This window comes from Ambystoma mexicanum, chromosome 3p (genome assembly GCF_040938575.1).
Source record: "Ambystoma mexicanum isolate Mex_15411 chromosome 3p, UKY_AmexF1_1, whole genome shotgun sequence".
In the NCBI taxonomy this organism is placed as follows: Eukaryota; Metazoa; Chordata; class Amphibia; order Caudata; family Ambystomatidae; genus Ambystoma; species Ambystoma mexicanum.
Genome location: NC_090925.1, coordinates 1,218,872,075 through 1,218,886,612, shown reverse-complemented (window position 1 = coordinate 1,218,886,612; position 14,538 = coordinate 1,218,872,075). Strand labels below are relative to the sequence as shown.

The following is a 14,538-nucleotide window of genomic DNA, read 5'->3' as shown; positions in this document are numbered from 1 at the left end:
CCTGACCTTAGCCATAGCCTTTCTAGGGGCTATCCCCGTGCCACGGGGCCCCTCCGACTCCACCGCCTCGAAAGGCATCGAGGGCGCCGAACGAGTCGGTGCCGGCGTCGAGAGAATCGACGTCGAGCGAATCGAAGTCATCCGCCAGCACCGGCGGCGTCGACAGAGTCCTCGAAGCCAGGGCTCCGAGCGTGTCCTTCGACCTAGGCGCCGACAGCGTCGACGACCCCCTCGAAGGCGGAGCCTCGAGAGAGGTCGTCTATGACCTCGGCGCCACAGGCGTCGATGTCTTCCTCGAAGACGGCACAGGATCACGCGGACTCGAGCGCTCAAGGACCGGAACCTGGAACGGGCATGGTGAGAACGGTTACCCTTGTCCGAGCATGACCTCTCCCGCGAACCGTGCCGACCACCCGAGCCCGAAGGCGTGCGAGCGGTGTCTCTCGACCGATTACGACCGACCCCACTCGGAGGCGCGGATGGACCGGTGCCCTGCGATTAAAGAATCGCTAACATCTTCTTCCCGAAGGAAGCCCATTCCTCCGGTGTCGCTTGCATAGTGGGATAAGCGACCCGCCGACGGCCGGAGTCCTCGGAAGAGGACGGGGAATGCGACCGATGCCGGCGCTTCCGGGAATGCCTCGAAGAGGCAGAGGAGTGGTGAGACCGACTCCTGGAAAGAGACCCACTCGACCTCCGACGATGATGCGGAGAGTTGCCTCTCGAATCATCCGTCGAAAGCCCCGCAGACCTCGACTTCCTGGGCTTAGACACCCTACCTGCTGACAACTTCTTCTTGCGCTCCCGCAAGGCCTTGGCTGTGAGCGACTGGCAGTCGACACAATCGTCCGTGTCGTGGGCCGCCCCGAGGCACCAGAGGCAGGTGTCGTGCGAGTCTGTTACCGACATCTTGGACCCACTGTCCTCGCATTTCTTGAAGCCCGGACGCGGGGTTGAAAACGAATTAGACATCGTCACCACAGGCTTTTTTCGCAAAAACCGAACAGGTTCAAAGAACCGAGAAGAATACAACAAACTCCAAAGAGTCGAGGCGTACCGAGATTCACGAAGCGAACACGTTCGCGGAAAAAACGGAACTGAGGCTACGGGTGACGTCGGCCGTCGGAGGAGGTCCTCGGGGACGGCGCAGGGCGCAGACGCCGAAAATTTTCCGAAGCAGCACAGCTGTGGACATTACCTGTCATAGATATGGAATACGTCGGAGGGCCCAATCCCCTCGAATGTTATATTTGAACAGTATATATTTAAAACTGAATCATATGATCAATATTTGATAGAGTTTAGTCTAGCTAAAATATACATCATGTTTTAAAACCACTATTAACATACAAGTAATACAATATTAACAGAACACATGAATTCAGAAATAAGGCATTCTCCATTTGATAGTCTGAGATGCATACAAGGTATTAGTTGTCCTTTAAAATCAATTAAGGGTACAGGTGTAAAACACAATGTTCTCATGGTAACCTCTATCTATTGGCATAGGGTTAAGACAGAGCATTTTACGTTAGCATTGTGTTGTTTTTAGACCTTAATATCTTATTGTTGCACAATTTAAGTCAACTTTTTGTTTACCCACAATTATAAGCACAATATGCACTTTTGCAAATTAGAGTTGCAGGTTTATTGGCAGAGGCTCTTACATTAGCATTATGTTGTGTTTACGCAGAATTAGCACTGTTTCTTTTCACGTAAAGTAGCAATTTCCATTCCTAAATGTAGTTTTTATATACAATAGCACGCTAGTGTGATGTGCGATTTTCTCTGATGATCTATCTCAGAGGACTTAATCTAAATCACAAATTGTATTCCTTTTCAAGTCTCTTCACAAATTGATTGCTTGTATAACTATACCTCAATCTTCAGTCGCTGCAAGTAATTTATTGTAGCAATGTTTAATTATATTTGATTTGCATTAAATATAAACCACATCTGGTTGGGCGATAATAAGCCAAATTCATTAACACATTTATAAAAATATTCTTTTCTCAATGGGGATAAATTTGTACATTCAACAAGTAAGTGTTGTAAGGTTTCACTTTGGTTAGGCAATTCGTAGAATCGACACGCAGTATTTAGGTTCTTATTTTTTACTTGAGATGCTAAGAGTGCTCTCGTAGGCACTAGATTAATGCACAGTCTCATTAGATTGGCGCTACATTTCTGGTCTGGGAATTGTTGGAGGTATTTTGCCATTTGAGGAAGTACAGAGTACAAAATTGCCATTTCTGAACGCCTTCTATTGATTGTCCTTTGTCCACTTGGCGCCCCAATCAAAATGCCCTAACTTATGTTTGGCGCGGTTAGGATTGCTTATTAATAACTGCTCTTCTATATCGGCCTCTTTCATAGTTGTTATGCAGTAGTCTTTCTAGGTTTTTAATGCATTGTCATGTTTTCCGTCCATCAAGTATGTAAGGGCTGGTATGAGGCTTGGTGGAAACCTTGTTCATCAAGAACTTTCGGAAGAGAGCTAAAGCCTGCCGCACTACAATGGTGATAAGAGAAAGTAACCCTAGTTCATAACTAATGATTTGTATGGGAAAGCTTTATGGAAGGGATAACCTTTTGTTTCTCCAATTTAGACCTTCTAGATAGTTCCATTTACGGTGATTCTTGGGTAGTTGGTCCTGAACCCCATATGTGACCACAAGTATAACTTTTTGTCTGTAAACATTTACAATAGGTAGGCATGAAAATGTGCCATATTTTCGATGTCTTAGCATTGCTTGGGAGGACATTGATTCTATTTTTCATTTTATTTCTTTTTTAAAGGGAGTATGCTGCGGGTAGTCATTGATGTTTTGTCCAAGGTATTTGAACTCTTGAATTATCACAAGTGCTTGCATCCCAATCACCCACTTAAGTGTACCTTTTTTGTTTTCCTGCCTTTTCTAGGTTGCATTATAAGAGCATTTGACTGTTGCATGTTGATCATTGGGGCACTTTTCAGCGCATATTTTTCTAAGGCGTTGGGCTTTCTCTGGAGACCTCTGGGCATCTGATCTAATAGTACGAGGTCATCCGCGTTGAGGAGCCATGATATCGGTGACTGACCAATTTTCGGCTGAAAAGATCTAATAGTTTCCAGGTGTGTGTCTGTCACTAATATATAAGTTAAATAGTGTGGAAGCCAATATGCATCCGTCTTTGATTGTGATAAGAGTCCCTCTTGATTTAACTTTACCTTGATGGATGTGTTTGAATAGAATTGATGAAGCAAGTTGAGTATAAATGCTGGGCACCTTGCCTTCATTAATTTTCGCCATAATAGGTTGCTAGAGATGGAATCGAAAGCTTGTTTAAAATCTATGAAGGCTAGGTAAATCGGTTGATTTGATAGTAGCTCATGCTTTTTTATACCTGATAGAGTAAGAAGATTAACAATGTTGCCAGACAAGATACGAAACCCGATTGGTGCATGTCGAATTGTGCTGTCGTCTGGGCCAGCTTTCGACCAACAGGGCCTCCGGCTGGGCCAACGCAGCCAACTTGTGTGGAGGCGGTCAATCCCCCTCTATTGAACGGTGAAACATCGAAGTATGGTGGCCAGGAGGCAGCTTCTTTTGAGTTTTTTGTCCATGTTAGAGGCTGTGTTGTTGGACCCCTGCTAGGGGTTACATGGCCTGTCGGCCAGGTGGTTGTGAGTCGACCCATATTGTTAGTCATTGCTGGGCCGCTTGCCGTTGGAAGGGGGGGGGGCTCTGATCCTGTGGTGACGTTTCTCCTTCGGGACCAGGACAGTTTAGGCTCTTGCGATGCTGCTTGTCTGGATGGCAAGGCTTCGTTGGGGGCCCCGTCCTCCTCCCCCGGGCTCAGCAATTTCTCAGCTTTGTTTAGGTTGCGCATGTGCCACGTGCTACCTTCCCAGGTGAAGGTCAGGGATGTGGGATAACCCCAGCGATAGGGGATCCCTTTTTCCCTCTGCCATTTCGTCACTGTTCTCTGAGCCTTCCTTTTCAATAGTGTTACAGCTGCAAGGTCCGGATATAAGGAGATGGAGGCGTCTCTGATGAGTGCTGGGGGGGAGCTCCTCGCTTCTTGCATTATTTCTTCTTTTACTTTAAAATAATAGTCTTGCGAGGACATCCGGCAGGGTGGTTGTATTTTGTCTTGTTCTGGCGGGGTGGGGGGGTGCTCTGGCAAGGTTAGGGTGTAGTGAAAGAGGTCACAGACCTACTGCCCCAATTCAGCGTCTGGAATGGTTGTTGGGATCCCCCGCTGGTGTATGTTGTTGCGCCAAGAGCGATTTTGAAGCGTCCTCCTGCTTGAGCTTAAGTGCTTCGCATCTGTTTTAAGTGCAGCTAGTCTCTGCGCCCCCATCGATCGCTGTTAGGCAGAATCATATGCAGTACCCTTAGGGAACACTACATACAATTAAGACTACAAGTAATAGTACAATTTTACCTTTGGTACAAGCCTGTTCTACAGCTATAGTGGTAGCAGTAGCGGAGCAGCCAGACTTATCTCAGAGCAAATGAGCAGTAATAGAGATTACACAAAGGACTACAATTACTGTGACTAAAACCAAAACTGACTCAAGGTTTCTGTTAAAAAATATAAGTACATTTATTTTTAAACCATAGTTCACAAAACACTTCTATTAAATAAAACCACACTCTAAATATACTACACACAAACAATTCCTCTTGTTCAGGTCAATTCAAGGGAAGTACATTAGGATTTGACAGACCGGTGTTTCGAAACAAAGTTACCTTGGGTTAATACGCAATCACTTTTTGACAGTAATGACAGTTGGTTTTACGAAAAGAAAGCGTACCCGCGGGAAGAAATACACACGAAGTTAAACACACTTAGCACATAGAATTAAAACAAGGGAATCGTGCATAAAAATCATAGGCAATACTTTTGTCCAGGCAATAGAATCAGAGGACATTTTCTAAGGGGCAGATAAGTCAATAGGCATGCGCCAGTGTCAAATGGAGCAGGGGCTCTGTTGTCGAGGATCACACGGTTAGAATAGTTCACGATTAAAGTTTGCCAGGGGTACTGGATATTGTCAAAGGGGAACACATGTTATAAAATGGAAGGAAGAAAGGACAAGCCTTGGAAAAGGAAAAGGGTTCACCCCGATTCCTCAAGGTCAAACGGAGAGAACGACCAAATGGACACTGTACCTTATTTGGATTAAGAAAGCTGGTGCTACGGCAGTTGTTCCTGGTAGTTCCTGCAGACTCATGGTTCCTGAAGCTTCAGTCGTGGGGACAAGGACAGCGTCTGGAGCGATCAGCACTACCCAGGGATGAAGCCAGCAGCAGCAAAGCAAAGATGAATAAAAGGTGCGCTCCTTAAAAACAGGAGAGGGCTCTTCTGATGGCTATCCGGAACACTACAGCTCTGTGCAGTGATTTCGACCCAGAAGAGGATTCTGTGGCTGTAGAAGGTGAGCTGGTTGATCCCACCAGGCTCAAGGGAAGAAGACTCCGGACTGGATCTTCTCTGTCGTTGAAGGGTAGATAGCGCAGGACTGCAGCAGGGCTTCATTGGAGTCCAGGAGTTGCAGCAGCCGTCTTCTTCTCCACTTCTCTTCGGTTCTTGTAGTTCCAGTGGCGACTCTGACTTCCAGCCCAAGAGTCCTGCCTTTTATGCACAAATCCCCGGTTCACACAGCCTGGCTGTCAATCGCACAGCAAGGGGGTTGTCCAGCCCGGACAACCACCTCAGCCAATCGCCACAAAGTGCGACTTGGGTCTCCAAGGAGACCCTGTGCAGGGAGTTACTAAACCCCTCCCTCACATTCAGCCGACCTAGACACCCAGACGCCAAAGGAGGGTTTCTTTGCAGAAGCCCGCCAAAGGACAGCGAATAAGGAAACCAAACCTGGTTTGGCGCGAAAAGCAAACAAGAAAGACCTTTCCAACACGAAATGGCGAAAAACCATGCTAGGACCCATTATAAAAACTATATGGGGTAGCAGGTTTTATGTTCTCGTCTGTCACTACAGCCAGAACGTTAAAATGGGAATCCGTGTAAAAATGATAGTTACCACTGCCAACAGCCATGTCGAATCGGGAAGGGGGACGCAACGTGCCCCTTGAGTTACAGAAGGACAGGGGAAAGATATTCCCCTCCAGTACTCCACTGTAAGATGGTTTGTACTGGATCTGTATTTAAAAAGACTAGTAAAGCCAATGGAGACTTTACAGGTTTCTGGGGGACAGTAATCATCCTCAGAAATGGAGTTCACAAGGGAAGTCTAAAAGACATCCCTGTGTCACTGCACTAAAGGTGCTGTGTGACACGCAAGTAAAAAGATGATGCCTAGGGAGTTGGTAACACTCCATAGCCCATGAGCACAAAAAGTACAACACACACAAAAATACTCTGTAAGAGTGGGGGGAAAAAAGTCTCACACTCTTACCAGGTGGGAAAAATAAAGCCCAGAAATCCAGCAAAGCTGCTGAGGGACTCACTAGGTAAGGGAAATTAGCCATACATGAGAATTCTCCCTAACAATCTCATAGCTATGTTCACAGAGGGTTGTTTCTGCCTTCACTGTTCTCGCCTCCAGCTCCCCTACTCTTTTTTCCAGGACCGTGATTTTACTCTTGACCTCTTCTGTGCCCCTCTGATATTCTTTTCTGAGGGCCGACAGGAGGCTCTGGAGCTCGGACTTTGTTACAGCTTGCGTCGAGGGACCTGGGCCTGGTTCAATACCGGCGTCCACAGTTGTTGCTTCGGTCGCTTCAGGACGGTCCCCTCTCTTGTGCCTCTCCGTCGCCGGAACCAGTAGTAGCGCAGCGATGTCTGCCTGTTTGGACGATTTTGAGTTCTTGGCCATTGTGAGCGAAGTGCTTGCTCCCTGGTCCCACGAATCGAGGGTCTTCCGTCTTGCTGGGCGACCTAGGGCGGTTAAGCAGGGCTGGCAGTCTCTGGGGTGGGGGTCGGTGCTTGTGAGCCCGCTTGCTTTGGTGTTCAGAGCTTGTTGCTTGGGCCTTTGTGAGGCAAAGGTTGTTGCTGCAGGGGTCCACTGCCCCAATAGAGAGATCTGGGTCGACCTTGTGTAGCTGGCCCACTCTTGTCGCTGCTAGACCGTGGGTTGGGGCTCGGGCCCAGGTTGGTTGCAGGCCCTCTCGGCCATGAATGTGCAGTGGGGGCTCTAAACAAAGGGGGGGGACAATTGAGTGACCAGTGCTGAGGAGGCTAGGGCCGGGCCTTTGGACCTATTCGTTGGGGTCGTCCCCCCGGGTGTTGATAGCAGTCTGAAGTGTTCAAGCCCCATCAGCCTCCGTCTGGAATTCTTACTGAGTTACGGGTCCGGTATGGGCAGCCTCGTTATCAGGCTTTTGCGGTGGGATTGCCGGACCCGGGCTTTTTGATAGTCAGGGTTTAGACACTGGGCCCCCTGAGTGCCAGGCTTTGCTAATGGTGGGGTTGTCTTCCCCTCTGACGGGGATGGGCCACCCCAGAGCAGCCGGCGTTTGCATGCTCTGGCCCCCTGATGTGTAGAAGAGCTGTGGCCGCCTTGTTGGGCACTGGGGCCGTCCAGCAGGGGTACCCCCCAGAAGCCTTATTCCTACTTAAAGTTCAAAGGGGATCAGTCCCCACTTGGCGTGGATGCCGCCGAGTCCTGGCCGGGGTGGCTGGCCGCAGTAGCAGATGGTAGGCCTCCCTCCGCTGCGGGTTATCCCTGGGGTAGGGCACTCCAGGCGGCTGGGCACCGGAGGAGATATCTGGAGGGAGCGATGGGCCCCACTGCCTTTGCCGCCCAACCTCGGTTAATAGTTGTCCGCCCCGGAGGGTTTGGTGCTAGGAGCTGCTGTGATGGTCTTAGACGACTTCATGGGCTTGGATGGTGGATCCTGCTGACGCCACTCACCATAGCCGGGAGCGTCTGGGACGGTGCAGTGAAGGGACGCCGGCCAGTGCAATGGTTGCCATTTCCCTCCTGGGAGGGAATGTTGGGCATGTGGCTGGTGACTTCTGCTGGGCTAGGCTGCTGCCGCACCCCAGCTGGTGATGGACATGCAGAGAGATCCCAGGAGCGCACTGAGCGGGGCGCCCAGGGCAGATCCCAGGAGCAGAGAATGCTTCCGGCCTGGCGGGATTGGGAGCCAGGGCCGCTGAGGTGCGGCGGGCCCCCCCTGCTGTGCTGTTGCTGCTGTCTCTTCCCCCCAGGCCACCCGGGTGCCACGTCGCACCTGGGCTCTGGGGGGGCACCTCAGCAGAAGGATGTCCGCGGGTGGGGGCCGCGGATGCCGCTCGTGGCTGTTGGGGTAGGACGTCAGTGGCTGTGCCTGCTATGGGCCGTTGGGACTGGAGGCCCGTCCTGCTGCGGTATGGCGTTAGGCTGCTGAAGTGAAGAGGAGGAGCGCCCCGAGCAAAGTGGCTTCAAGGCCTAAGGCACTGACAGCTCAGGATTTGTTGAGACGCTCCCCAGGGCAGGATGGGGGGGTGTCCGTTGGCGCTGCAGTGTGCCTCCAGGTTCATGAGCGCCATGACACGCGGTGGGCTCGGCTCAGAGCCTCCAGCGCCCTTTTGCTGCGTGTCCCTGCTCCCCCAGCTCATCTGATCAAAAGTCTTCCAGGTCCGCAGAAAGCCCAAAATCGGGCCATGTGTTCCTCAATACGTGGGCCAACGCTCAAGCTGTTTTTCTGTGCCGCCGAACTAGTTTCACCAGTGTATTCTTGCTGGATGTGTGGCACCAGCCAGGAGCTCTCACAAAGCGGATCCGACCGCCATGACTCCAAGCCACGCCCCCCATATTTGATGGTTTTTAAGTCACTTCTCAGCCTAGCCTCCATATTCTGAATGACTGGGTCAAATGGGTATTTGTGTCTAAAAGTGGATCTGAGACCACTTTGAACTGATTCCACAAAAATATGCTATGTTTCTGTATAGGATGGACGTACTTCACTGTCTGAGCAGTGAAGAACATTTTGTAATCTATCTAGGAGAGTATCTAGTTTAGCTGGGGTCCATTTAATCCTATTTCTCCCCTCTAGGAGTTCAGTGGCAGGCCTGTAATAATCCCACTGTTTAGCGTGCAATTGCGACCATGAGATTTTCAGTATATTGTGGTCACATCTGCTGTTGAGATAATGGTGAACTTTTGCACTTGATTAATTGGGTGTAGGGATACAAACACATAATCTAATATGGCATGAAAAGAATTTCTATGCCAAGTAGGGGACGGGGGATATCATAATCATTAAGTTCATCCCTCTCAAAACTCTAGGAACTTGATACAATTGATATTTAAGTCCCCGCCAATTCGTATCATGCACCACTCTAATTCATTCACAATGAGATCCAACATTGTATTCACCAGTTCAAAAAATGCATCTTCAATAATAGCAAGAAGGGTCCAGTAGAGACTCAGGATGGCTGTGTGGGACCCCAGAGGGAACAGAGGGTTAAGGGAATGCAATTTTACCAATGGGATGCAAGGGTGGTGGGAGGCCTACACTAGTATTTTAATGTCCACATCCAATTTGACTGCTATTAAGAGACCAGCTTTTAAAATACTTGGATTAGCTTGAGTGGTGGTTGTGGTAGAGCACATAGGAGTAGTCGGCGAATCTGTGCATTTTTTTAGATTTGCTAGTTATTGACCTGCTGGCTGACGGTTTATACTTGGTCTTTTTCTTTTGTGTGAGTTTTTCTTTTCGTTTCTGTGTTTGGAATACTTCAAACACTGGATCTTGCCTTTTGAATACTTCCACTATGCTTGAGGACAGTGTTGGGTCAAGTTCAATAATGACATTTGATGGACGCACAGTTTCTACATCCCCTATTGTCTGTGAACTTACACCGATAGTTCCGATGGGCTGAGGAGCCGCACTAATGACCTCACCTGACGGATTACCGCCTGTCGGTATTTAGGGCTCTTTTAGAAGGAGCTGGTGATGAGAGATCAGTTCTGAGGTTATTCAATCAATCCTGGAGGACATTATGCTCAATAGGGATGAACGCAGATCAGTTTTTCTTTCCTCCCATTGTCTCAAAAATGTTTGATATAGTGAATAGCCCATTGTTCATTGCAGATAAAGTGGTTTCGAGCATAGGGATTGGTGGTTGTGTCAGCCGGAACGAAGGTCTCTGGGTAGGTTTTACAAAGGATATGGGGGATGAAGCTAATGAGTTAAAGGTCGAATTAGAGGACTCTGGAGAGAGAGTATTGGGTAGTCTGAAAGTTTAGTACTGGCATTCTTGGGGCCGCCTTTAATTGTGTTTAGCATACTGTGCGCGCAGCGTTTGAATTGTTTGAACTTATTTGGGGAAGTGCTGCACTAAGGATGTTGCCTATTAGTAAACTTGTGTTGGGCCGTGATTGAGATATCTGGCAGTCCTGTTCCCTACACCGTGTTTGTGACCAATTGTGAATATAGGATGGGAACCACTGTTGTCAATCGCATGGATATCCACTTCTGTGGTTATTGGTCTTGTGGTGACTCTGTCCTTGTGTGGGCCTACTGATCAGGCCTTGGGTTGATTCTGATTTGCGTGCTGGTCTGCAAAGCACAGGCCAACAGCTCTGTATCAGATATATGATGTGAGGGTGCACACCTGCGGGCAGGCCAGTTTCATTATTCTGTCTAGAATCTTGTTCAGTAATTTTCTGTATTTTGTTGCTCGGTTGTCCCGTCATGGTCACATTTGACCCTCGCGAGCCAGGCTGCCAAAAGTTTCTAATGTCCTTGATGAGGATTTTGAGCGCTGATTTTTACGTTTTTTTTTGTTGTTTTATAACCGTTTCTTCGGTCTGCTTCAGGTTTTAGCTCTGTTTACACCTCTTTCTGGTTATTGTACTTGGAGGATACTGCCTTCATTTTGGGGCTTGGCTGTATTTAAATTATACACTGGCATTGCGCTTTGAGGTAGCGTATGGCTCCTTCTGAACACTTAGGCACTGCAACTATTATAATCTGTTATGCATGACTACCGACGGATTGCGATCAGCTAGCTGCCCAGCTGAACAGCTAAACAACCCTCGCAGAGCACTCCCACGATGTGCACGTGCAGGAGTATTTGAGGTGGTTCTGGGGAAAAAGGGGTAGGGCTTGACGATTGCTGTAACAAAATGAATATCTTGTTTAGATGTGACTTCTTCAGAGATGAGTGATACAGGGAAGTCAATGCAGGTCCTACCACAGTACAGCCAGCAAAATTCACGCGCTACAGCCAGCAGAAAGCACAGTTTTTTTTTTTTTATCAATCTGGAATTGTTCTGCAAGAGTCGTAGTAGCAGGAAGGTCCACAGCTAAATGGCACTCGCAGTGCAATCCCACGATTTCTAACTATTATGTGTAAACCTGTGAATTACTTTTTTGCCCCTACCGCCAAACCTGGTTACTTAAATATTTATAGTCTAGTCATACTTTATTTTTGTCACCATTAAGCCATTTCCTTGCCGGTATCTTGCGTTTAATAGGTATTGCTTTAAAAGTAGATCTTGTATGAGACATTCATTATAATGTTTCTTGTTTTGTTTCCAGGGTCTACCAATTTCCATGTATGCTGGCACTGTGATACCTCCGAATTCTTTAATGACTGATGGTCCCGGAGGACCTTTGTTTAATGGGTTACATGCACCAGACCCTGCTTGGAGCCCCATCATAAAAGTTGTTCCCAATGTGGCAGAGTGTACTGACCCCCAGCAGGTGACACATGTTCCTAAAGCCTACTCTGCAAACTTGCTGTCCTAAAACATAACCTTTTTTCCACAGACTTTATTATGTTAATTTGACTCCTTCCATGGCTTGATATCATACTGAAAATAAAAACTCCTTTTATGTTGCTGATGGTAGTCTACTGGTTTATATTTGCTGCAAAACATAATCATGGGACTATATATTTTCTCTTCTTTAGATGGTGGTAGTTTCATTTAACATTTAGGTAGCAATAGTCATAAGAAACAGTACATGAAATTAGTCTGATTCCGAGAGACATGCAATACAAGTATGTCAGCGACTATACAAATTAGCCCAGAAATATTATGGATGTCATGTATTTATTCTTGGATATTAATGGTATGTCAGCATAAACCTGGCACAGCTCTTTCGTTGCATACTCTGACAATATAAATCCTATTGCCTCCACTTTGTTTTTTCAAAGATTATGTAGAAACCTAAGTCAACTTGTTGAATCATTTCTATTTTATTAAGCCAACTGGGTTTTTTTTTTCCATTCTTATCTTGGCCAATTAATTTTTCCGGTAACCTTTGCCTACGTTCGTTTAGCTTAATAAAACTTTTCAAACTTAATCCATCCCTTGCTCAATGAAATTAGTCTAAAACAATGTTATTGCATTCTTCCTTTCCTTTCTCTTTTCATGTTGTGCTATGCCCGCTTCACATTTTTGTCCAGCGTGGGACCTTTACTAAATTACACACCTTGGATAATTTGCCATCAGGCTATCGATCCCCAGTTTATTTGAAACCATAGAGCACTAACTTGTCCTTTTTTTTTTTTTTCTTAACAGTGTGTTTCTGACCTTCACATCCACACTGGTCCACATTTTAAATGGTTTTATCAATAAGTTGCGTGAGATAGTGTTCTGCTTTAGCTCCTGGCCATTTCTTTCTTTTTATTCAATTCTATTATTTGAAATCTTGATTTAAGTCGGACAATATCCCATCCCATTTTTATTTCAAAAGAGAAAGCCATGGTGCATGCATGGCCCCACCTGCCCTAGCTTTGCCTTCGCTGCCCAGTCTTTGGCTTTGGCAGCCAGACCCTTTCTTTGTGATGACGGGACTGGATGTTTGCAAAACAAAGAGGTGATGGCTGGACGGTTTAGCATTCATCTTAAAGTTCTTTCAATTACACTGGGCAACCCTCCTTTGCCTGCCAAGTCATTACTGAAAGAAGAAAGACCATATGCAAATCAGGATTGGTCCCACCCCTAAAAGGGGTAGTTCAGCCTGAACTGCTAGGTCACATTCCTTCTTCAGAAGACCACATGCATGCCCAGACATGGTTCTGCCTCAATGAGGAGTGGCTTGGGTCTCTGGGCCTAGCAGGCATGGTACCCACGTCTGGGCATACCCGTCCCACTCAGGGTGACAATGCAAAATAAAAAGGTGATGGCTGAAAAGTTTCAAAATATTCTTAAAACTCTGGCAATTGCTCTGGGCAACCCTCCAGACCGTCTAGTAGGTCACATCCCTTCTGCATTGAGACCACAAGCATCCTCAGACGTGTTTCAACCTCATTTGGCAGGCTTTGTGCTCCAGTTTCCTTTTTTCTATGCCTGCGTGTTTTATTAGGCAGTGTTTTTGTACATGCTGAGCATGTTTGTGGCAACACCTAGAAACACGGTGCTGCTTGGTGCACTTTCACGTGGTGCTTAGATCAACTTAGGCAGGGCGAATAACTTTTAAAATATTTGCTGTCCTTAAGCTTTTTCATACTTTGTGAGGTGAAAGAAACCAAAAGTGAGTGATGCATACCTTCTTTTATCCACTCTGTCCATGTACGCTATTGCTGCACAATACTGGCCAAAAAGGGAGCCTTGATTTGACTAAGCTGCTGGCACCTGCAGTACCTTGTATAGCCGAGAGGATTTCTGATGAGGGCCGAATACCTCGTTGTGCCGGTTGCCAATCATGGCTGTTACTATTCTTGGCCTATTACCTATTGAACGCATCGTTGAGCTGGTCCTTAAGGAATCTTGTTTTAAGCTAAAACATGGGTCCACTGGGCACAGTACAGTGCCTACATCTAGTGCTTGCCTCCAGGATCTCTTTGCTCGCTTTTGGCTTTTGCACTTAAAGCCTGCTGAAGCTTAAGGATAAGGTTGTTTAGTCTACTCATAACTGCTTCCCTATGCACATGTGCAGGATTTGTAAAATGGCAACCAAAAGAACCTTGCAAGTGGCCCCAAGCCCTTGGCACTGAAGACGTCTTGGAGAGGGGACACCAGGTCTGCCGCTGGCAACTTTGGCCATTCACATAACGCCTTAAAGATTCTTTGTAGATGGTCTCAGAACCTATGCCCTCAGAGGTAGAGGCAATGAACACCCACTCCAGTGTGGATTCAGATTTAATTTTCATTGTCGCTATGGTCTGGGCTGTTTCCATTTGTGGGATGGTGGGGGTCCGCTGAGTGTGCCTTCTTTCACGCTATTGGTGATTGGGGCACTGATTCTGTCAGTGCAGCTTCATTCGACAGCATACCCTTTCTGCTCTGGTATGTTAAACCATTAACCATAACTTGGCAACAGTCTGCTAAGTCAAGAACAGATTATAGTGTCCGACATGCAGCTTCATTTTATTCTTCCACTAAGGAGGCAAACCCATCTTTCAACTCCCATGCCTGCAAATTATCGTCAGGCTAGGATACCATTGGGCGAGGCGGGAGGGTGTGTGCGTGTTTAGCTAGAGCACAAGTGGCTTTCACAGCTCTTAAAGCTAGGCTGCCCAAAGTGAAAATCTTGCAACCTCAAGCATTCAACTTCTTGCCCTCCCCATTGATCACTGGGCAGAGCAAGAATTTGAATGCTTGGGACTGCAAGGTTTTCGCTCCTATTGGGATCAAAGCCATACTTT

The 14,538-nt window shown here is 47.2% G+C and overlaps 1 protein-coding gene across 3 annotated transcripts in view; it reads left to right on the top strand.

The window, feature by feature from the left end:
* The window catches only part of ANKHD1 (ankyrin repeat and KH domain containing 1), a 1,723,611-nt gene that overhangs the window by 1,603,712 nt on the left and 105,361 nt on the right, over positions 1 to 14,538 (top strand). For all 3 annotated transcript variants that reach the window (XM_069652665.1, XM_069652666.1, XM_069652664.1), the window contains one exon: positions 11,484 to 11,648. In XM_069652665.1, coding sequence (XP_069508766.1) covers positions 11,484 to 11,648 — 165 coding nt within the window. The remainder of the gene's footprint in view (positions 1 to 11,483; positions 11,649 to 14,538) is intronic.